A 24,717-nucleotide genomic window follows, 5' to 3' on the forward strand; every position below is an offset into this window, starting at 1 on the left:
ACATACATCAAGAATATAGTGTCTCGTGGGCTGATTGCTAGTGGGGAAGAAACACAGGGTGCTTTGCGAGCATGGAGAAGTTGCAAATCCAAGAACTCCTTGAAAGTCATGAGCAGATGAACATTTCGGTTGGCCCTGCGAAAGGCAAAAGGTAGCAATTAGAGCTTTTGCAGAATGAGGAGAGGAGTTGGGAGGAGGCTGGTGAGGCAAGGATAATTGCTTTGTAAAAAAGAGAGCACGAAGAACAAGAAATTCTGCAGTCTCCTAATAGTGATAAGGATGGGCTAGCTATTGCCTGATGTTTGCTCTTCACGTCACCAGAACTCTTGCTAGTACAAGTAAGCAGATGCTAGGAGAATATGTTTGTGTTTTTTGGTGGGGATTGTTTTGCAAGTTCACCTTAAATAGCAAATTTCAGTTTTAAGGAAGGGTGAATTTTGAAGGCTAACAAATTCGCCATGGAGAAATTCAAAGCGCAGGACCTCCTTCTAATTTGCAAAGAGTTGGGCATTCTCGCCAGCTCCGCAACAACACAAGAAGCAGTTCTCGACGTCATGAACGCAAAAGATGTGACGGTCCAGGAAGCTGAAGAGGCTTGGGAAACCATTGTTGAAAGAAAGCAAATGGCAGAGGAGTGCAAGAGGTGCAAGCGTGAAGCAGGAGAGAGGCGAGAGAGGTGCGAATGTGAAGAACAAGAGGCGTGCGAGGCGTCAGCATGAAGAGGCAGAAAGGCGCAAGCGTGAAGCAGAGAGGCGCGAGCATGAAGAGGCCGAAAGGCACAAGCGTGAAGCAGAGAGGTGCGAGCATGAAGAGGCAAAAAGATGCAAACTTGAAGCAGAAACACACCAGAGGCATGTGTAGGAGGCAGCACAATGGCATGTTCTTGGAATGGAAGAGCTTGAGCAGGAAAGTCAGATACTTCGATGGCAAATAGCGCAATTCCTGCTCCATACATTCAGGGCAGAAGAGGATATAGTTCATTTCCTCGCCGGTTTTGAAAGAGTGTGTGTCGTATTTTCTTTTTGTGCTCTGTCTTAGGTGTTTGTGCTGTAAGTTTAAGTTCAGAATTATGTACCAACTAGGCCCAAATGAAGTTTTACTGAGAAAGAGGGTGTCCTGACAGCCGGGACTTGTGGACCAAGATATTACCAGTACTAATCCTGTTCAGTATTGCTGCTTCATGAACTGCTTGTCTGAGGACAAAGTGTGAGACTACAATAGGGCTAAGGATTTCTTTAGACCCTTCTGTCTAGCATTTCAAACCGACTTCGAAGGGCAAAAAGAGAGAGCAGCAGAACTCACCAAGCATTACCGCACGCTCCGAAGTTTCCGAAGTAAGTCGTGACAATTGGAAACAAACGACAAAGCAGGATATGATTCCCGGAAGCCAAAGGGTAACAAGTACTTCCGTAGGAATTTTGAACCGGAGACTTCAAATCCCCCCAGCACACATCAGGAGAAAGAGGGTGACACACCTAAAGTAGCAGAAGAAACGAAGATGCCCCCGCTGATGGTGCACACACATTGGAGGCGCGGGAGATCGTTGTGTATTACAACTGCGGAGGAAAAAACCACACAGCCAGGAGCTGTGATAAGCGGGTGGTATTTGTCATAATTCAGGACTCCGATAAGAACATGCAGCCATATATGGGACAGCTTTCACTGAACAGCCAGGTGTGTTAGGAGGCGGCCATTTCGGCCAGCCTGCCAGAGCAAGTAACCTACTGATCATCGAATAGGCCAGAGCAAGCGCTGACAAAACGAGGAGAACCCTTCTCCAATATGGGAGCTTTCAGGGCAAAGACATGGGAGGAGGCTTAGAGACTGATAGGCACATTCCCTATTGAGCAGCAGTTAGAGGACCATGAAATGATTCCTGAGGCAGCTGAGCACAGTGATGAGTCAAGCATGCTAGTAGCCGGAAGCGAGAAGAAGGCAGTAGACAGCGGCAGTTTTTCCGCACAAGAAACGGAGGGCCCATTAGCCCAAGTGTGTACGGAGACATCAAGTTCAGCCAGCCTGCCAGGAAAAGTTGCCTATGGCTGTTTGCATACGTCAGAGCAGATGGTGAAGCAAAGGGATAGGCCCAAGATGAGAAAGGCAGACGGGGTAAGGAACATGGAACCAAACATGTGAAACGACAAGGCAACAGAGGCAAATGCACGAAGGTCAGGATCCGGCCGAAGACTGTGAAAAAGGCAAAGGAAGGCAAATCCGCAGCTTAGGCGTTTCCAGAGATCGACGTGACGCTGTAGCAATAAGGAGAGCTTCATGAAGATTCAGACGTAGTAACAGTCACCTAACCGCACTGCAGCCGTCTCTTTGTAAGCACAGGGACAAAGGCAAGCATCCTGTAGGCTGCTACAAGAGCCGGTCACTCACGGGGGCAAAGAAAGGCAGCTGTCTAGCACCTAAGGGAACAGTGCGTGTGTGGGTCTGTAAATGTAATCTTCTCTCAGTACTTGGAGGCTGCTGTCCTAAAGTTGTAGCTACGAGGTGCGTCAGGCAAATTAGAGGCTTTTGCCTTCTTCAAGACTGCACCTTGCAAAAGCCGTGAAATGCACGACCCTCTCGAGCTCGTCTGAAATCTAAAATCAGGCAGACACGTTTGCAAATAGTTTCGTTTTTTTTATTCGTGTTGCAATTAGCTTAGTTGCACGATGAATGCTTAAGCAGCATAAGGAATACCACAAAATTTTGTTAGGTTGTTAGCATTTTCGGCTCACGTTAGATCTCCAATTACAAACAGAAAGTTTATGTCACAACACACGTAGAATTGCGAGCCAAACAGGGTTAGTGTTGCACACAGTTTGGAACATCCTTTCTGCCTGTGGTAGAAAGGATGACCCACATTCGCTGCCAAAGTTTGCGAGTGGTGGCACAGGCTAACACTCCCAAGGTTAGTTCTTGTAGTAACACATGAATGCCCAAGTATATGGATGGGGAAACCGCGTCGCGGTAGCTGAATTGGTTAGAGCATCGCACATGTAATGCAAAGACGTGGGATCGTTCCCAACCTGCGGCAAGTTGTTTTTTCATCCACTTTCATTGCCTTTAATTTATCATTTCTTTAATTCAACTAGTAAATAAAAGTTTTTTTTTTCCATATGTTTCCTTGGTGTCTCTGTTTGTTGGCTTCTCAAGGTATGATTAACAAAAACTGGGCCCATCGCTTAACCCCCTTTCTTCTCATTTTTACATAATGAGGGTCTTGAATCCGGCAACATTGATGCCTTCAGGTAGCATGTGCAGGTTTATTGACCAGTTGCCTGCACCCTGAAAAATCATGTACTTACGCTGCCTGCGGCAGAAAGGATGTTTGACATCCGCCGACCAGGCTTGAGAGTGGGGGTGCTGGCTAACACTCCCAAGGTTAGTTCTCGTAGTAACACATAAATACCCAAGAAAGTGGATGGGGAAACCATGCCGCAGTAGCTCAATCGGTTAGAGCATCGCACGCATAAAGTAAAGATGTGGGATCGTTCCCCACCTGCGGCAAGTTGTTTTTTCATCTACTTTCATTACAATTAATTTTTCTTTATTTCAATCAATAAGTACAAGTAATTTACCCAATGTTTTCCTTGGTTTCCCTGTTTGTTGGCTTCTCATGATATGATTAATAAGAACTAGGCCCCTCAGTTAACCCCCTTTCTTCACATTCATACAGTTTGGAAGCTCACACGCAAGTTGCGCAAGTGGATAAGTTATGGTTTTGCAGGAGTTCATAACGAGTCATAACGTGCAGGAGTGTTTTTAGGCACGTTTTGTAGATTGCGAACAAGAACTTCAATTTTTTCAACAATATTAAATTTTGAACGTTTTAGGAGCTTTTGTCAAACAGAGGACATTGTTGGTCTGTTCTGCTCAGGGTATGGCAGACCTTTAGTTAGTTTGATTACTTCCATGAAAAATCAGATAGTTAAACACTCGAGAAAGGAAAGCATCAGTGAAGATAAAAGGCCTCAGTGTAATTGCTTGTAACTTGCTTTCGATAGTTTGCATGATTTGTTGCAAGTTCTTCTTTTATAGGTCAGAATTGGTGATTTATTCTAATCACGCTGCATCGTATTATCCAAAGGTACGTCACATAAATATGGCCACCTGTTCGGGTAGAGCGTAGCCTTACAGTAGCACAATTTAAAAGTGAACTAGAAGAAAGGCAAAATAAATCAGGCCTTCTGAGCCAATTTTTAAGTGATAAGGCTTGTAGATGGTTTTCACTTTTGTTTATTTCGCAATTTGGCATCATGCCATGATCATGTAGCTACCTTGTGCTAAGTGTTACAGATATCAATTAATCAAAGGCAGATCTCCCTTCGCCTTCCTGATCTGTGGAAGCTCTAATTCATGATTACTTAGCTTCATTACATAAACTCCGTTTGTGCCTATTTGCACGGAGACATAGTTGAAAGTTTCCTCGTGCTTGTCCAGATTAATGTTAACCGTGTGTTTCATGGTTTCCCTTCAGATAGGGGGTTGTCAGATTATTTCAACTTGTACAGTCTGGCAATGAGTGGCCTGCATGTGGCGCTTGCAGCATTGTGCAGGGCTGACAAAGGTCGCTCCTTGGAACTTATCTTGCATCTATACAGGCAAGTCAGAGCCCACCTATTAAGATGCCTTTGGCCAGAAGATCTTAATTCACGGAACCTGCATCCCAATGGCTTTGAGGAATGCAACCATCAAGCCAGCCGAGCTGCATCGAACAACTCAACGTCCTGATGCGCCACCTGGTGGCACGGGTGTTGTGCCTGACAATCCCTCAGAAAAAAGATGCTTCACCGGCAGACATGTGGCTATCATGGGCGCTGATCACGTCTCATTGTTCACTCAAGGAAGCTCAATCAGCGTTGCCTGAGTCTTAGAACAGGATGTCACGCTCCAGATCTTCAGCTTTTCGAGCACCCAGAAATGACAGCTCATTTCAAAATAACAATGTCACCCTCTCCTGAGCGTCACAAAGAGATCACTGATTGATGACAGGGTCATTTTCGAGAACTTACAGGGAAAGCCGTGATCCTTCTGCACCTACCTAAGTCCATACCGATGCCAGCAGCCCCCGGAATCAGTGCAGTACTGGCACAACGCCAGCACAGCAACGACCATATTACCACTTATGCCAGCAGACACCTCCCAACCTTCAAGCATAACCATTCCATCATTGAGCTCGAGTATCTGGCACTAGTTTGGGCAGTTGCAAAGCTATGCCTATAATTATATGGCCGACCCTTTTCAGTCATCACACACCAGCACGGACATTGCTGGTTGTGCTCACAGAAAGACCCTACAGGTCTACTTCCTCATTGGGCGTGACGCTGACAAGGATATTCGTATTCTGTCATTTAAAAATCTGGCTGTCTCCACAAGAACACTGATTGCCTGTCTCGTTACCCGGTCAACGAGCCTGACGACACTGTCTGTAACACCGCCAATGGCATTTTCTCTGTGTCTGCCTTCCCTAACAACGCCGATGAGCAGTACTGTGACCTATCACTTCGAGCACTCATTGAGCATCTGCACTCTTCACCTAACAATGCCTCTCTTCGCCAATATGTCCTCCAGGTTGGCATTCTCTAACGAAGGAACTTCTCCCACGGCGGGTTTAATTACAGTCGCCGACTGATTTTTCGGACTCCAAAAATTCGGACATGCTCGATTATTCGGTCTGCTTCGCAGCACCGCCATTCTCCCCATAGACCATAATGTATAACAACTGCCGAAAGTTCGGACGCCATGCAACTTCTCGTCTGATTTTTCGGACACTCCTTGAACCAACTCGATCGAGAGCACCATGCACCGACCCTCACCGGTGCATGGTTAGCAAGTCGAACCATGCACCGGTGCATGGTTCGACTTGCTGAACACCATTTTTGTTTTGAACGGAGCCTCCTAGCTGCCCCACGAAGTGGCGCTACTGCAAATCCCTGCTCATCATCATCGTTTCTGCCTAGTTCGATAGAGTGGCTCTACAGCAGTTCCAGTTTCAGCTTAGTAAGCCATGTCAAGACAATCCAGCGCCTGATTTGTTAATATGCGCACGACGCTGCGAGTAGGCCACGTTTTTCGTTTGTGCGACTGGTGTCGGCATGGTGGTGTTTGCTTTGTGTGCTGTGTCAAGGTTCCGGTGATCCAACGCAGCATACGGAAACATCGCGTCAAGCGTCTAATGGCGCCGACAGCGCCCGCACAGACTGCGCTGGGGAATGCCGGCAGGTGGGTGCCGGGAGGCCTAAGATTTGTCGTCTTCTGATGTGCTCCCTACTGATGCGGAAAATGTTCTACCAAGACCTGTGCAGTGGTTGCATTGCGATTCCGGACACAGTCTCATTTGATAGTTTCACAGGTACATTGCTGCACTGATATGCGCAGAACTCGACGACAGCGAGATCATTCGTCAGGTTTCTGCTGCACCGCCGTACGACGACTCTTGAGTCGGAAGATGACGCACCATGTGCTACGCTGCCGTCGCATGCGGAGCGTGTACAAGCAGTGACTGTGCTTTCAGCCGCCTATAGTGACCGTACGACCCTCTCCGTGATTCAGGCTTATCTGATAACGCGTAAACGGAACAGCATGCATCGGCACATTCACAATTTCTTCAAGCTTACTGCCGAGCCCGAATAACTGCATGGAAATAAAGGATTTCATTTTTTTTTTCTTAATCTGCTTTTTCGGACACCTGTTTATTCGGACATTTCCGCAGTCCCCATGAGGTCCGAATAAACGGTTGGCGGCTGTATCTTCTTGTCGTGCCCAAACTTCTACAACGCACTCTGCTCTTTGAGTTCTATGATGAATCTACGACAGGACACCTTGGGGCATCTCTCAGGTACAACCTCATCCGCTGCCGCTTATGCTGGTCTGGTGTCGCTCACTCCATCCGATGTAGAGCCTCAGGCGCTACATGCTGATCACCGTTCCTGCAGAACAATTCTTCCATGCTAGATTAGAGCTCCTCAGCCCTTTTACCACGCCATCCACTAGCAACAAATGGGTAGCGGTTGAAACTGATTACGCCACCTGCTACGGATGCCAATCCTGCCACCTGCCGTGCCAATCACACGGGCTCTCCTGACCAGTTGGGCCACTGACGTTGCACTTTTCCTTCTATGACATTACCTTGCTCCACGGCGCCCCGTGACAGATTTTTACTGATAGTGGTCACAACTTTTTGTCGAAAGTTCTCACTGACATTGCGTGTTCCTGCTCCACACAACACAAGCTGACCACCTCACATCATCCTCAAACCAACAGACCGAAGGAGTGGTTGAACCGTACCCTCACAGATATGCTGTCCATGTACATTTTGAAGGACTGCTATGCTTGGGACGTTGCCCTTCCTTACATTACATTTGCCTATAATTCTTCTCGGCATGACGCTGCCACAATTTCTCTATTTATTGTAGGGTCGCAAACCAACCTTGCCCCTGGATACTGCATTTCTTTCTGAACCTCCTTGACAGGTGAGTATGCGCAGTGCCATTGCCTTGGCCTACCAGGCTTGCCAACTTGCCCGTGGTCGACTGACCGCATCGCAAGCCACTCAGCAGCAACTCTACAATGTCTGCCACCGTAACACACAGTCTTTCCTTGGTGTGCACATCTTCCTGTGGTAAGCCTCTCGTCATGCTGGACTTTCAGAGAAGCTCCTTTCCTGATAGACAAGGTCCTGCCGCATGCTCCACCAGGTGACACCAGTAATCTACGAAACTGCTCCCGTCAGCTTAATGTCACCCTCTACTAGGTCATCCAGTGATGTTGTGCTTGTCAGTAGGCTCAAGGCCTACTACAGTGCTTCCGAGCCAGGCCTTTAGTTGCACCGGGTTGGCACTTTTACCGACGAGGGTAGTGCTATGGACCAGTAGTTACGATGCAGAAGAGGCCAGCGGTGCGAAGACTATGATTAAAGGCTAGCTCGGGCTGTTGCCTTTTGGTGAAGTGCAGCGTATTCATTTTGTAAATATACGTGCATATAGCTTCTCGTCTGCATTTTCCCGTGTAACAATATCATTGAATGCGAGCTCATACTTCTTCCAGTCTTCCAAATTTGCAGCTTCGTGTCAAGCAACACGGTGTTGTGCTCTGTCAGCACCACGGAGAAAGACATTTCGGAGGTGAAACTCCTGTCAGCCCGAGCGACCAGATAAGGTCACAATTGTTGCATGCGCCAACGGGACCGTATGCAGTGGCGGCGCCATGTGGCGTGTCGTAGAAGCCACAGCGAAAAAAAAAATGCAGCACGCGCGCATGCGGCTTCGGCGCGCTCTTTGGCCACTTCTTCCGTGCCAGGCGCGCGCAGCCGAACGGGAGCAACACGCTCGGCTGGTTGCCCTGGCAACCGAAACGGTGGTAATTTATTTCCAGGCCACCAGCACGATAATGGTTCCGCGGGCTTGTGACCTTTTCTGGTCGCCGCAAACAGCGGAGTTTCCACTCCTAAATGGAGAAATGGGAGAAAGGGGGGTGCCGAGGCGCCACTTCACCTTTCACTTAGAGCCCTTTTTCTTTCATTCTCTCTATCTCTCTCCGGATCCATATGAAGTACCATTATGAGTAGTGCAGATGCAATGCAGCTGGTGCCTCTTGCGCCAAGCTACGATGCCTTCCATGGCTTTGCGAAATGGACTGCGTGGAAATGGTGGCACATTCGAAGTCTAATAGGTAACCTTTCCACCCTGCCTTAACACTGTTCGTTCAAAGGGAACTTAGCAATGCAAATGTCAAGTACAGTCTGAAAACACCATCCAGAAGACATAACTGATGGTTGTGTCTAACATGCTATGATAACATGTTGTTATATATGGATTCTTAAAGCTAAGCTTTCTTTGCATGTTCGTTCGAATTTTTTACTGCTGCTACTGCCTTACAAGCCGCTTCAGGCAGTGGATGAAAGTGTGCATGTACATGGCAGGAGTGAGGTAGAGAGGAAAGGTGATGCAAGAGGCTCGTTTCAATTTTTTCCATCCTGCCGCATTTGCCAAACACCCTCGGGGGTAATCGCCAGATAAGCCTCTTGACAGCTGTAGTTATCCGTGAGCCCCCCAAAAATCATTGCAGAAACTGCAGCGCTTTTTACTCTTCTATTAAGTGCTAGTCTCGAGGGGAGATAATACAGAATGCAGAGGATGGGTAGAACCTACGCAGTTGTGAAATGAGTGAACAGCCTTGCCCCTCCCAGTTTCCATACAGAGTGGGGAGAGGAAGGTGGGAGAGGGAAAAGGTGACATAAGAAAAAAAAAAACGACAGCACTTGCTCGAAAACTAAAGGTGCAATACATTAAATTTCTGCTATATCTGAAATATAGACAACACGCAAATTTGCCAAGTGGACAACTGGCGTGGGGTGCGTACATGCCAAGCTTCATTACATCCCCATAGGGTCTAGGCGACAAAACAGAAGCAGCAGCATGTGAAATCGACCCTTCTGTGCTCGCAGCGGTAGCTTTGCGGCTATGGTCCAGGTCGCAGGTTCAATCCCGACTGCAGCAGCCACATTTCGACCAGAGTGAAATGCAAAAACGCTTCTGCATTTAGATATAAGTGCACGTTAGAGAGACCCTGAAAGAATTTTGACAATTTTGTAGAAATGTACTGAGTTGTTAGAGTTGGCACTTGTGATAATTAAGTGACAAAAAGCGGGTAATTTATTATAAGGTTTTAAAAGCGTACTATCACGCTCAGTATAATCTACAACACGCGACGCTTCGCCATGCGCTTTTGTGTTGTAGCTCATTCTGAGCGTGATTGTACATCACTACCAATCGCAGCATGCCACTCCTCCAAGTTTTCAACCTCCCCTGGCCAAGTGACTTGAGGTGACCACATGACGCCAGTAGGGCGAGCTATCCAATTCGCTGCTCAGGGCGCATTATCGATACTTTTCCCAACTCTATGGCGAACAAATGTGGTTTGTAATAGTTGAAATGTGCAAGTTAATGTGTTTCTACAAAAAAGAAAGTACCAGAAAGAGAATGCACAAGGACAATTTATCGCTACACTCAAGCACTTCCGGCATAGAATAAATGTTGTCTGCTTGTGTTACAACATGCTCCATTATGACGCGAGCTGCGCAGTCGTTATTGGTCTCGATCTGTGTTTCCGCGAGCAATACAGATTGCCCTTGGACTGTGGGCTGCAAACCTAGCGATTGGCAACATGTCAAGCTGCAATATCATGTTCTTCGGCAAGGCAAACATGTGAGCAAAGTAGCTGCAGCGCTCGTCGGTATCCAATCGGCACCAGGATCTGCGCATTTGCGGCCGTCACGCCACACTGAAGGATTACCATATACCACAACAGTGTCTCGCATGTGCGACATTTCAAGTAAACCCAAGCACAAGCGGACTAGGCCTGGGTGTTTTATGGGATGAGTGGAAGCGCAAATGTGATCGCCCTGCATGGTGCAGCCAATATAATATAGCAGTAACCAAGCGCATTGCATTTTCTTGCCGGTGTAAATTTTTGGTAGGAACTTAGTCATGAACATGTTTTTGTAAATGTTTAAAATTGTTTAGGCTTGGTTACAACTATTTTAGCTCTTCATTTCGCTGGTTAACCTCTGCACCACCAGTTGCTTGGACCATGTAGACCGATCAGGCCGCTCACATACGTCTAGGCTAAAACTCCTCCATTACAGCAATAGTTTTATGGGGAGGGGCTTTAGTTTAGGCCTCCACCCACCCGTCAAAGCATCCAGCTCACCTGTGGTTACCGAAATATCGGACACACTTGGTGCTGCTACAGAATGCTCACAACGTACACTGCTTCGATAGCTCGCGTATGGAACCGACTGCCAGGTAGCAGGTAGAGAGGTTGTAGAGGCTTCGCACACTGGCTCCAAGACAACCAGAAGTAGACAACACGACGTCCCATCATGAGGCAAAGCCAGTGGAGGTGGAGCTTAAGCCCGATCACTCGGCAAATGAGTTTAGGAGAAAATGCATGGCTATGGAGGAGGGTAACTTGTAATTGTCTGTAGCTCTCTTAATATGAGATGCTTCACACAAATTGTGGTACGAATGTTTACTGTACCCTATGCGTCTAGAAAACTTTTCTGAACCATTTAAAAAAAAAAATTTAACTGTTTTTTGAGCCAACACCTAGATCTGATTACAAGGCACACTGCAGTGGGCAACTTCGAAAATATGGAACATCTGGGGTTCTTTAACATGCACCTAAAACATGGGTGTTTTCGAATTTCGATCCCATCAAAATGTGGCCAGGATTCAATCCTAGGACCTCATGTGCAGCAGCCCAACACCATAGCCACTAAGCAACCACAGCGGGTCCTGAACCGTTTCAGCGACCCTTTAAAGAACACAAAGGTGTCAAAATCCGTAGTCTGCCCTGCCCCATAATTATATTTATGTTTAACACATCTGCCATGATACAATGTGCCATGAGAGGGAATGACAATACTCAACCCTCTTGTAAGTCATGAACAATGACGTAGAACTCAAGAAATGGGTTCCTGTAGTAACAGAGGTGTGACAAAACTTTATCAAAGGTGTGCAATGTTAGCAAGCAAGAGTGCAAGCCCGAAGCCCTTGTTGGTAAGACTGCTGGCAAATTAGAGCATGAACTTGTGTGAAGAAAATGTGCAGGGATCATAGATGATGACTATCAATGTAAGCGAATAGCCTAAAGGAATGTGAACAAACAAAAGAACAAGCAAATAAAGAACAAGAAAGAGCAAACGAATGTTTTCCTTGCAGAGTCCAACCACCAACCATTACACACCTCCAACTAACAACGAAAATGGTCGAAAGAGCCAAAGAAATTCACTTCCTAAGATTTCATCGCAGCCACACGTCCATGTCAGAATGAAATGCAGAGTACACCACACTGCTACACATAAAGCCCAGAGCAAGTGGCAAAGTTTCAATAATATACCACCATAAGGACGGTTGCCGATCACAACTCAGACAAACACCGAGACATCTAAGCATAACTGCAGCCTTGCAGAGCTATTTCTGATGCTGAAACAATTTAAGCGATTGTTTCGGCCGACTGACATTTCCCATGTACAAGACCTGATCTATACTAACACTTTCGCCATTACTCACAGGCATCGCTTGTGGCGCAGCAACTGCATTGTACAGATAGACAGTCTTATGACAATGAGCCAGACATTGAGGATGCAACTGTCAAGTGATAGTGCACCTGCCACAAAAGACCTTGAGAAGTAACAATATTCCCACAAGGAAATTACTCACAGCTGTGGACGTTCAGTCGCAGTTTGCAGCACAATTATCTCTGTATGATTTATTGTCTAGGGTCAGCTGGGCACAAATTTTCTGGATTCTTCTATTGTTTCTTTTGTGATGACATCAGGCACGAAGGGCACCACGGTATTATAAGAGTTCTGGCCTAGACAATTTTATATGCGCATTTAATGCATTTTGGGAATTTCCAACAGGTAACTGGCCGGCCTTACTGGCCTAGATCTGAAAATGCCTTGCCACCTGTATAGCACAACAGTGATAGGGTGTCACGCATCACTCAAACGACATTTGATTCAATCTTCTTTTACCGGAGCAGCTCAAGTAAGAGGAGCATCAGCATGCCTTGAGCACGAGAATATACATACCAGATTCTAACCAGCAGCAATCAGCGCTTGCAGCTAATTGTTGTCAACGGTGCAGAGCCACGACCAACGCATCCCGTCGTCGCCCACAGAACACCTATAGACGACAGGGTTGCCAGGTCCAAAATGTGAAAAGTAGCCAAAACATCTCGAAAAGTAGCCAGAAAAGTAGCCAACTTTGGCCACACACAGAAATGTAGCCAATAAAGTAGCCATGCTATGGAAAAACGTTGCGTTTTCATTTATTATGCAGCTCTGAAGACATTATCACAGCCAAGACTTAAAGCTGCTTTTAGTAAATGTAAGAATATACAAAAATATTATGAAACGTGTATAAATGACTACAGCTAAGAGCGCTTTGATCAGCATTTAATATGACTAGAAGATTATCACAAATAAGAATCACAGCTCCAGTTCAGGTGTAAATGTTTGAGTTAATCTCGGCACACATTTCTCGAAGAACGTCAAAGCTCAAGGCATCCTCGAGCGATCGCTTTCGTGATTATTTACGTGCGATTTTGCGTCTTGGCATCGGACGTGTCGCAGGCCGTTTGTTACGCTCTGCATAGTGAGATGCCCAGTCGCGTGAAATCTCGCAAAAGTGATTGTATTCCAGAATAGAGCTGTATATTTTCAAGCTGGGAACACATACATGGACCGACAACGCCGGCCAGACCGGCCGCTGACATGCTGGTAGCATGTTTACGTTTATCCCGTGACCAGCTGTCCAAGTGTTCGATTTTGCAAACTTCGGGCAGCTTCGGGTTGTCTTAGGATCCCACTTCACGTTGCCTTCCCATCAGGACCGGCACTAGCTGGCTGCCGTCTGGCTGCCAGCGGGCTGCCAGAACTCCGAAAATCGAAGAAGCCCTATGTGTGGAAGGTGGAAGGCCTGACGCGGAACGTCAATGCGAAGATGGAACACGCTGTGACGTCACCAGTGCGAAATCCTTTGCATGAAATGAAAGCGCCAGAGTCAGATTGACAATGATGATGGACCAGCTTGAAAAGATTTGAAGTGTCGTTGTTGCGGGTTGGCCTAAATATTTGGTAGTGTTGCTGCATAATATGAGCTACACAAGTTTCTATCCAATGTTTACAATAGTCAAGCTATTTCAAACGTAGCCAAAAAAGTAGCCAAGTAGCCAAGGCATTTTTTTCCCCGCCAACAGCCTCAAAAAGTAGCCAATTTGGCGCAAAGTAGCCAAATCTGGCAACGCTGATAGACGACCGCACGCCAAGTTTCATCCTAGACGCCAGCGCTCGTTTCTCCCCTGGCGGAACGATTTCACCTCTAACGGGGGTAGGTTTCCGCCGCCGCTTCCCTTCACGATCGCGCCCGCTTCAGTTCGCGCTGCGGGCGAAACGTTTCTTGTTTGCGACGGCGCCTCTTCGGATGACCGGAAATTATTATTGTGTTGTTAACTGTCACGACAGCAATGTAAACATGAAAGGGTTTATGCCACCAGTGAAATTCTGCCGATTCACAAGAAAATGGTACGAAAAAAGCAGACGACAGACATGGATTACTGCGGTGCGCCGAGCGAAGTAAGCAACTGGCAAACGAAGCGAGCTCGTTCATTGATCACTCCTAACTGTATGACGGTTTTTATATGTAACCCACATGAATTTAAAAATTACTCGGTACATAATCCTTTTATTCATATAAAAACGTTCAGTTGTTCGACGAGCGCTTGTCCTGTCTTCTTTCTCGTGTTTCGTTTGTGTGTGCGCTGCCCAAGAATGGAAACCACTTTTGTTGTATGCGCTAGCAGTGGCCGAAGTTCACGCGAGCCTACGAATTGAATATGTGCACGATGCACTGAACATGACCGGAGCTCATTCCCGCTTCACCACTGCACCGATCGATCGAGTTACTGGACGATACACGCCCGCGTCTTGGTCGCGCCGGCATTGCTGAAGCGGGAATGATTACTAATACTTTCAACTTCCGCCTCTTGAGCACTGTTAAAAAATGGCCAAGCTGTCTACATTGCTGCCTCTATTCCATATTGTAGGGGACGTACTAGTTGAAGTTGTGTGCGCATGTCGTACTTGTGCTATGCAGCGATATATTTTGTTTATTTCCGCACAGTGTCGATGGAAATCCGTTGTCGCCATCAGAGCACGGATTTGTAGCAAACATATTGTGAGAAACTGCAAAAATGACTTTAGCTCGTATGTGCCGTATGCATGTGCCGCATCGTATGTGCTGACGATTTTTCCGGCGGCACATACGATGTCGTTTCCAATTACCTGTTCAGCGTCACTTAAGTGTTTAAGCAGACGCTGCCCTGTCGCCGCATTGCAGCCATAAAAATAATCGTCAAGCGTACCGATCTTCTTAAAGGCAAATAGAAGCGTGTACAGTCTGTTTCACACTTAGGGGAAAACTCGGAACGTATTGCATTGCGATGCGGCAAGCAATGGAGTCGTGCGGCGGCAGCAGCTCGAGCAGGCGCAGACGCTCGAGGGGCGGAGTCGTGATCTCCGTCGTCTGCTACGGCGGCGCGCGCTGGCCGCCTTGTCGGGAAGCGTGCTACGGTCAGGGGCAGAGTACCGATATCAGCGGCACTGCGGGAGCTGAGCTGATATTGTTTACTAAACGTTGTGCGGCGCCAAACTCTGAGCCTTCATTAGCGATAATGGAGTTCCACAAACTTCTTTTAACAGCATGCTTCGTTTGTTCTTTCGAAAGGGTGGGGTACTGAACGCGTGCACGTATATCTCTTCCCTGTGTGTGCTACCGTAATAAGCAGCGACAAGACGCACCAAGATGTGCGCGCAACGTGCTCAGTCTTTGTTTGACTCGAAAGGAAAACAAAGCACTCAACAATGATTACTATGGGGGTCGAACACGATGAAACAAACGGGTACGATTAAAGGAATGTTTTAGGTTAAGACAATGAGCTGTAAGTGATTTTTCTCGACAATCAATCACTACACCAGACAGACCCTGCCCGCCGGCGGGGAATTGGACACGTCACGCTCGGAACTTCGGTTAGTATCTCGTCATGTCCCTATCGGCAGCGATGACAGCGCTCATCCTGAAGGCAGTGAAGTGTAGAATGACTTGATCAGGGATGTGTTCATTCGCAGCACGTCTCAGTCGCTGACGATGGTGGATCGAAGCCTATCTTCGGGCGACTGATAGAGGGGATGGTGCGGCAGCGATACTTTCAACGAGCCCCAGACATTTTAAATGATGTTGGCGCCCGCGGATTGAGGCGACCACCCCAAGAGAGTGACTGCGCGCTCTTCCAGCAGTTCTTGCACAACGTGAGCAGTGTGGATCGGCGACCTATCGCGTTAGAATATATAGTCGCCTTCCAGAAACGGGCCGTCAAGAATGTATGGAATCAGTACGTCGTCTATGACTGCCCTGCAGCGATGAACTTACCTTCGAGGCGTATCAGTGGGCGTCGCACAACGCTTAGTAAAGAATACCGGCTCATTTCACGCAGTAACGATGAGATGGGCGCCCTGCAACTGACAGTAGACGGTTTCCCGACAGTGCGGCCAGCGCGCGCCGCCGCACGACGCCGTGCAAGATCCCGCCCCTCGAGCACCTGCGCGAGCTGCTGCCGCCGCCTGACTCAAGCGCTCGCCGCATCGCGATGCAATGCGCTCCGAGTTTCCCCCTAAATGTGAAACAGACTACATCGCTCTTCGAATGAAATGTCCACGCGCACACCCGTAGGCACACACCGCGCGCGGCACGAAACGTGCCCAAACACGCGCAGTGCAGGAGGCAATCAAGGCGATGCGAACGAGAGATGGGAGAGGGGTACCACCCGCTAATAGAATTTTGCGTCGCATGCGGCGCTCTCAACGCCGGCGCAGCAGCGCCGCTCTCGGTGCCGTTCTTGTCTATACAAACTTGTCGCATGCTTGTCCAGCGCCTCCTCTAGGCTTGTCGCCTACGGCATCGCGCGGCCGAAGAAATACCACGTGATCATTGAGTAGGGACCAAGCGTGCCGGTAGACTCCGCCAGTGCTCACCCTCACAGCCATAGAGTTAGTAGACCAACTCTACACTCTTAGGCAAAGTTACACCCTTTGGCTTGCCCCTTCTGCCACACAACAATAATCGTTATCTGCCTTGATGCGTTTCCTTTCTTTAACGCTGCGAGCCCGGAACTTTCCAGTAACGAACGGCACGCGCGTTATCAGAAGGGGCACTCCAAAGGGTGTAAACTGTTCTGTGCTGATAACGCGCGTGCCGTTCGTTACTGGAAAGTACCGGGCTCGCAGCGTTAAAGAAAGGAAACGCATCAAGGCAGATAACGATTATTGTTGTGTGGCAGAAGGGGCAAGCCAAAGGGTGTAACTTTGCCTAAGAGTGTAGAGGAAAAGCTGGGCCGGAAAAGTGGGAACCTCTAGGGCGCCGCCCTGTTGCTACTGGTCAATGTGGCCAGCGCAATTACTATTGAAAGAGCTGAAAACAAGTACAGGTCACCGTATGCTTTGTCACCTAAAAATGCATACCTGAGGTTTTATGACGGTGGTGGGTTAATATTAAGTTCACAGAAAGCGATCACTAAGTCCGTGACTTATGTAAATTACGAACTACGCATTCATTTAATAAAGGATGACACGAATTTCGGTTTCGAATCTTTTTTTTGGACGCGTAGTAGTTTCGTACAGTTTAGGTTTGACCAATGCCTCTGGTTTGACATGCGATCGCGCGTCGACCTTGGACGCTATGGCACACTCGTGCCTTCTGTGCCACCGAAGCCCCGAAGTACCCAGGCATATACCTTCACATGTAAGTAAACGAATGTATCTCCTTGTTGAGAATATCACGCGAGTAGGCAGCTCTTGTGGGGCATCACAATCGTTTAAGAAGCGTCACAGTAGAGCATTTTTCTACATGCGGAGCGGCGTTTTTATTTGCAGGTTTCCCTTCAGTAGAAAATTGCTGGACAGGCGGACCAGCGCACCGGAATTGTACTGGCGAAGCCACAAGCAACTCAAAGAATCTGTTTAATTGTTGCACTTTGAACAATCATGCTTCTACAAAGGCCACAGCAGAAAAACAGCCTGATGCCGAGTATTTCTGTGCCACGAAGTAATCAAGAGGCGAGTGCCTAATGCGGACGAAATCGAGTGCATCGAGACTTAGAACGACAGAAAGCTGAGCTAGTTGGTAAGGATTCATTATGCAAAACAGAGGTGAGGCGTGCAGACAGGACACAAGAGTAGAGAAGTGGGCGGCGCTCGTGTTGCGTGTTTGCTTGTAAATACTCTATTCTTGTGTCCTGTCTGCACGCCTCACCTCCGTTTTGCATAACGAGTGTATCAACCCACATATTAATAGCGTAGGCGTTTTATTAACTGTGCAATATTTTCAACACTTAATTGCATGCCATTTCATGTGGAATATCTTTTTTGGTCACAAATTTGTGCAGCGAATCTATTTGCATGATCGACTTCGGGCCTGTAGGTCCGTTCACTTGCACTTGATGCTGAGTCTTTTACATGTATCCATAAACTGCAGATATGCAAATCAGATCCCTGCGAGCATTTTCAAAATTCAGTTATTTTAGACAACAGGCACATATGCAATACTGACATAATCTCAAATACCACTAAGCAGCTGGGACACATTTTTGTTGACCATACTCGCAGGTAAAATAAGTAGATTATGTGGACAGCTCCAGCTCATTTTCCTCAAATCAGTGTGTACAAGGGGTATGCAAAAATAATTTTTTTTCTCGCGCACAGATTCTTTTGCTGTATAAGCAAGAGAACCCACCACGTTAGTGTAACGTATCTTGTACATCACACTAATAAGTGCTTTAATTTACCAAGTGAGATGAGTTACTTTTATGGATCATTCACTCATATCACACTGCAAGCTGCATTCATCAATCTTCAATTGGATTTCGCATGAAACATGTTTCCCTTTTATGCAGATATGCAATGGCAAGCCCTTCCGTGTGTTCCAAAGGTAAAATTTAAGCTCGAAATTAAAGAAGACATTTCTAGTCAGAAACAAGCAAAAATGGTGAATGCTGAGTATCAGAAGCCCAAGGTACAGAAATTATGAGATGTGTCGAATGATTTTAGAGAAAGAATGGTATTTGAAGATGCAAGATTCTTTAGTGGAAATCAAGCAAGTCAGTATAGGTAGAATACTCTGAGAAATTATGCGAGTAATGGGATAGCACACAATGGGTTAGGAAATGCATTGTTTTTCTGAAAAACTAAAGCTGATGACTGTCATATCATCAGTCACTTTAGCATCATGAGACTGCTGTTTGATAAATTCAGAAACAAACCAAAAAGCAAGCCACGCAAAAATAAAAAAAACTATTTAATGATGCTCTCTCCACACTGGGATAAATAATAAGAAACGGATCACGTCTAATGTGGACATATCAGACACCTTGTGAAACACTAAAGGAAAAGTTCAGTTTCGAGCTATGGCACTTGCCACATAGATGTGGGGGGCCTTGCACCAATAGTAATAGTTACCACTGCATCTAGAAATTTAAAGCATTCATGCAGACAAGGATGATTCTTTATATTTTTGGCTACCACTTCAAATGCCTCCACTAAGTGTTACAATGCTGCACGCAGCCATACTGTGGCCATACTAAGTATCTCACAGCAACACTTGCAGGTAAACAGCAAAAGCAGTCAAAGTGCTGGTGTATTCTGGACATTGTCTTTGAAAACTTTTAGGCAAGAACAGTGCAAGAAACAGACATAAGAACTGCATTTATTTCTATAATTCCCCATTTGAATGGCCTTTTCTTTTTCCTTCGACAATGCCTTCGCCTAGCCACAGCAGCTCCCTCATACAGACTCCGCAAGCCAAGAGGCCGTGGAGGCAAATGCAGGTAAGAGGCAAGAAGCAATAGCACTGGTATCGACATTCATCTAATTTCTTTCTTTTTCTTTCGTTTAGACAGCCAGCACACCTCGAACAGCCACCTTGACTGCGGGTGTGTCACCCTAGTCACCAAGGAAACATTTGAGGGAAAGCGACAGGCAATGTGAACAGCCACTTCTCCATGTAAACGATACTCTTTCTCTCGGATGACTCCTACGTTCGCCACGCCAGCACACTTGTGCACAAAGATGCCGCGGAGGCACGTGCAGGTCAGAGGCAAGAAGCAGTGGCACTGGTGTTGACATTCGCCCAATTTCTTTTTCTTACACTGAGGCAGCCAGCACACCTCGAACAGCCACCTTAACTGCGGGTGTGTTAGTAGATTCCTGTTGTACATATGCTCATAATAAACTTCAGTAAACTTGAACTTGATAATAAACTTGAAGGCAAATGGAACATTGATGCATTGTTTTTTTGAACATTTATTGTACACATACAATATATGTTATACTTTGCAGTGCTACAGAGCGTATTTTGAAGCTTCCCCCTATATTTTGCACCTTTAATTACGTATGTGTTGTGTGGCCCTCAATTCAGTTCATGTTGTAGCAGATGTTTTGTCTGTGTATCGCACATTGGCTTAAGCTCGTGATATCCACATACTTCTCTCACATATACAAAATCAAGTTCTATGTAGTCCTCAGTGTTACAACAAAAAATTAAAGTAAACAATCCGATCGTGGAATTGTGTTTATTAGTCATTCCTATGACAGTTACTGACAAGTTGACAACTTGAACTGGTCAATCCGTCCATAGCCTCCTCTATTTTTCAAAAATAAAGGAGGCTATGATCCATCATGGCAAGGAATTGTATGTATACATAAAAAAAAAGGGGGGGGGGTATGTGTGTGTGTTTGTAGTGGGGGGTATAACAGGATTAGGGCGGTACGAAAAAAATGTACGAACACCATCCTCTAGACCCATTCCGTTAAGGTACCGTAACAAAGCGCATTAATATGATGAAGTTCATACAACCAACTCTGATATTACTACACACGCCAGGCGACGCGAGCTACATTTGCCATGACGGATTCGCGACTGCACCGGATGCCCTCCAAATTATTCTCATTAATCGTGCTAACTGCACCGAGGCAAAAGAAAGATCATGGGCGCAGGTGCCTTTAAAGTATCTCGACCTTGCGAGGCACTGCTGCGCGTGCCAGGGGAGCTGTCCGTGCGAACACTCCCTGGCACACACCTGCCTCGGCGGCCCCAACCTACGTACCGTTCTGCTTCGAACTTTGATCCCCCCACTGTCCCTTGTGTGCCCTGGAGTTCCTGTGCCGCCTGCTTTATTATAATCTCAGGTGCTTTCCTGAGACTTCCGTTTGTCGGCTACATGTGCCCTACAGCTGGATCAGTACTTATAATAATAAAGAAACCTGATCTATCGTCGCTACGATAGATCGCGAAAGCGGCTTTTGCAACATACCGCGCCCGTGCGAAGAGAATTACGGAACGCCAACGAAGAATCTGACCACAGCTTCGAGCTCGTAACCTCGTCGAGTACGTGACACTCCTGCAACAGGCATGACCGCTCAAAAACCGCATACCGCCGGAAACGTCAACAGGATCATCCCTCGGTTGCATAACTGCCACCTGTACGGCCAACATGGACCACACCCACACCGTCCCGCAACATAGAATAAAGAACCAACTTATAAAGCCCAAACACACGGCTGCACGCACACAACACGACACTACTAGCGAGGCGCCATGCTGCTACGCTGCTACGGTTGCCGGATTAAAACTGACTACTGTCACCAAGTCTAGCAAGCGTCTCAAGAGCTGGCAACCTCGGCGCGTAGCAACATGGCGGCGCTCTTGCGGTTCCCGATTTCAATGCATGGGCCCTATGGGTAGCTTGTCCTCTAGAGGCAGTATAGTAATTCTATGGGCTCGATAACGGAGTTAATTAGTGGAGATGTCGGCAATGTGAAAGGAAGCGCTGGTAGTTGCCGCAATCGATGAGCTTTTTTCAAGTTCGTCTGACAGCGAAGACGACATGTTGCTCGACCTCGTCCAAAAACATTGTGGTGAAGAGCGGCCGAAAGTGGACAGGTTCGTTGAACGGGTCGTCAGAATTAATGATAAAATCCATTGGTGTTTGCTTGCAACCAGGTATGTCGGAGCACGCAGTTTGACAAGGTTCGAGCGCTTGCGGCAGATGCTCAGCACATAGAATAAAGAACAAATTTAGAGAAGGGAAACTGTAGCTTCCACCGTGGTTCGAAAATAAGCAGCGGCAGCGCATGGAACTTACTTTGGGGGACGCCAGATGACGTTGCTCAATCCAAAAGCGGAAGTGCAATTTTTTTTTTTTGAGCAAAATTTAATATGGTTGTTTTTTGCCGGTCGCGTACGCTGGTACGCGCCGTTCTTGCCCTGCAGCACGGAGGAAGGAAACTAAGGAGAGGCCCTACCCCCTCCGCGCGCTAGGAGAAAAGTGTGGCGGAAATGACGTATAGGTTCTCATTTCTTTTGCTGCTTTTTTATTTTTTTTGCTGCATGGCCACGCCTTTTGGGCCACAATGGCGGCGTTGTTCTGATTTTTTGAGCGCGCACACGTGTTGCTCTGGTAGGTTTCGTGCCGTGGCAAAGGCGCTGTGTGGGCGGGTTTGCGTTAGTCACCGTGTCTTGTTGCGCTGTGTTACCTGCACCGTGCTCTGCCGGATGTTGCGCGAGCGCGCGCGCTCCGCGTGCGATACCACGTGCAGCGCGGCGTGGTTTCGCGAAAGATGTAAACAAGAGAGGAGGGTGGCACAAAAGGCGGAGCATCGCCATGAGCAACGCCAACTTCCGGCTTCACTTTTGCTTCACAAAGAGTGACGTCAGGGCCTCTCCTTAGTTTCCTTCCTCCGTGCCCTGCAGGCTATGCGGCATGCCTCAATGCCTTCGCTGCCGCGTAGCTGATGCGTTCTAATTGCCAAGAGCCTCTACTGACGCCCATACAAACAAGCCACAAGTGAGTGAACAGAACGCGCGACTTTATTGGCAGAAGACAAGCAGTGTACATTCTCGTGCAATAGCAGAAATAAAATTCGCATGTCGAGATACGCTGGAATCATTGACGCGAGCTCGTAAACGGCTCACCGTCGTCGTCGCACGTGGTGGTCAGGTTAACGAGCAACAACCAGCAGCGGAAACATATTGGACAGAGTGTGCCACTTGTTTGCAGCGACAGTCGCCGTAAAAAATGCCCAAATTGCATTGCGAAGCTATCGGGAGACGCAGGCATCTGCTGCCGCAGCTTACACAGCGACATGGACTACCCATCATTTTAGCATTGACTCCTTTCCAGCCTGCACGTTTCTTTTCTTTCGGGGGCCGCTAATGTGTGGCTCACACTTGGTGTCTCACATTGTCTCACTATGGACAAGTCGCTTTCGTGGGCATCGCCTCCATCAGCCACTTTTGCGGGCCTTTCCACCCAACTTCATACGCATCGGACTATGTAAGCACGTATGCTGGTCTCCGTTCATGCCTAATCGCGGCCGAGAAAGGCCAGAGGCACAATATGCCCATTGCTGCAGCAGGAAAGGGTGAACGGGGAGCACGAATCACGGTGTGCGTAAATTGGGAGTCTATGTCGCAGTGCAAGCTGCAGGAGCGAATGCTTACTTCGAGAGACTGCTTCCCAGTGCAACCGACCAGGCCGCAATATTCGAAAAACATAACACTGCGACCATAACCAAGTGACATAACAGCAAAATTAAACAGCAATCAGTCACCGCATGAGGTTCAGACAATACATTATACATTGGCGACGAACCATATGGCAACAGTGAGCATTCACATACACGGGTCTCTTAGGGTACATTGAGCTGCCTACCTACAGGCGTAGTGCCTGCCTTCGTCGCACGTGGTGGTCTACTAACGAGCAACAATCAGCAGCAGAAACAGATTGGACAGAGTGTTCCACCTGTTTGCGGCGACAGTCGCCGTTAAAGATGAGCAACTTGCAGTGCAAAGCAATCGGGTGACGCAGCCTACACAGCGACATGGACTACCCATCATTTTAGCATTGACTCCTTTCCAGCCTGCATGTTTCTTTTCTTTTGGAGGCCGCTAATGTGTGGCTCACACTTGGTGTCCCACATTGTCTCAATATGGACAAGTCGCTTTCGTGGGCATCACCTTCATCAGCCACTTTTGCGGGCCTTTCCACCCAACTTCATACACGTCCGACCATGTAAGCACTTATGCTGGTCTCCGTTCATGCCTAATCGCGGCCGAGAAAGGCCAGAGGCACAATTTGCCCATGGCTGCAGCAGGAAAGGGTGAACGGGGAGCACAAATCACGGTGTGCGTAAATTGGGAGTCTATGTCGCTGTGCAGACTGCAGGATCAAATGCTTACTACGAGAGGCTGCTTCCCAGTGCAACCGACCAGGCCGCAATATTCGAAAAACATAAAACTGCGACCGTAACCAAGTGACATAACAGCAAAATTAAACAGCAATCAGTCACCGCATGAGGTTCAGACAATACATTATACATTGGCTACGAACCATCTTACAGGCATAATGCTTGCCTTTGTCGCATGTGGTGGTCTGGTAACGAGCGACAACCTGCGGCACAAACAGATTGGACAGAGCCTCGCACCTGTTTGAACCAACAGTTGCCGTTGAAGATGAGCAACTTCCATTGCGAAGCAATCAGGTGACGCAGGCATCTACTGCCGCAACCAACACAGCGACATGGACTACCCGGCATTTTAGCGTTAACTCCTTTCCAACCTGCACATTTATTTTCTTTCGGGGGCCGCTATGTGTGGCTCACACTTTGTGTCCCACTTTGTCGCAATGTGGACAAGTCGCTTTTGTGGGCATCACCTTCGGCAGCCATTCTTGCGGGCCTTTCCACCCATACGGCTATCAACTTCATACACTTCGAACCATGTAAGCACATATGCTGGTCTCCGTTTTGAGCAAATCATGGCCAAAGTAGGCCACAAGCACAATTTGCCCATGGCTGCAGCAGGCCAGAACGAACGGGGCGCACCAGTTACGGTGTGTGTATACTGGGAGTCTATGTCGCTTTGCGGACTGCAGGAGCAAATGCTTACCTCGAGGGACTGCTTACCAATGCAACTGACCAGGCCCCCACATCTGAGAAACGTAACACAGTTACCACAACCAAGTGTGGCAGCAAAACCAGATTCTGCAATCAATCACTTCACTGTAGCTTGCACAAAGACCCAGGCTATCAAGGAAGAGGAGCAATCATCG

The 24,717-nt window shown here is 47.5% G+C and overlaps 1 protein-coding gene and 1 long non-coding RNA gene across 10 annotated transcripts in view; one reads left to right on the forward strand and one right to left on the reverse strand.

Moving 5' to 3' along the window:
* LOC129386799 (uncharacterized) overlaps positions 1-12,831 on the reverse strand; it is a 155,293-nt gene extending 142,462 nt beyond the window's left edge. Inside the window, exons 1-3 of one of the 7 annotated variants that reach the window (XM_072289776.1) lie at positions 12,590-12,712; positions 8,484-8,625; positions 7-135 (exon numbers count right to left, since the gene is read on the reverse strand). In XM_072289776.1, the coding sequence (XP_072145877.1) occupies positions 7-135; positions 8,484-8,548 (194 nt within the window). In that variant the 5' untranslated portion in view covers positions 8,549-8,625; positions 12,590-12,712. Of the gene's footprint in view, positions 1-6; positions 136-1,475; positions 1,692-8,483; positions 8,626-12,589 lie in introns of those variants that run through there. The other 6 variants (XM_072289774.1, XM_072289777.1, XM_072289775.1 and 3 more) reach the window with 6 other exon arrangements.
* Positions 12,832-16,956: 4,125 nt separating this feature from the next.
* LOC140219815 (uncharacterized) lies at positions 16,957-19,883 on the forward strand. Of its 3 annotated transcripts, none has more exons than XR_011896030.1 (3): positions 17,014-17,354; positions 17,486-19,434; positions 19,503-19,883. It is a non-coding gene; the product is annotated as an uncharacterized lncRNA (long non-coding RNA). The 3 variants fall into 3 exon arrangements; XR_011896031.1 differs by having other exon boundaries at positions 17,192-17,354; positions 18,505-19,434; XR_011896029.1 differs by having other exon boundaries at positions 16,957-19,434.
* The last annotated feature ends 4,834 nt before the right edge of the window (positions 19,884-24,717 follow it).

Source organism: Dermacentor andersoni, chromosome 8, assembly GCF_023375885.2.
Source record: "Dermacentor andersoni chromosome 8, qqDerAnde1_hic_scaffold, whole genome shotgun sequence".
In the NCBI taxonomy this organism is placed as follows: domain Eukaryota; kingdom Metazoa; phylum Arthropoda; class Arachnida; order Ixodida; family Ixodidae; genus Dermacentor; species Dermacentor andersoni.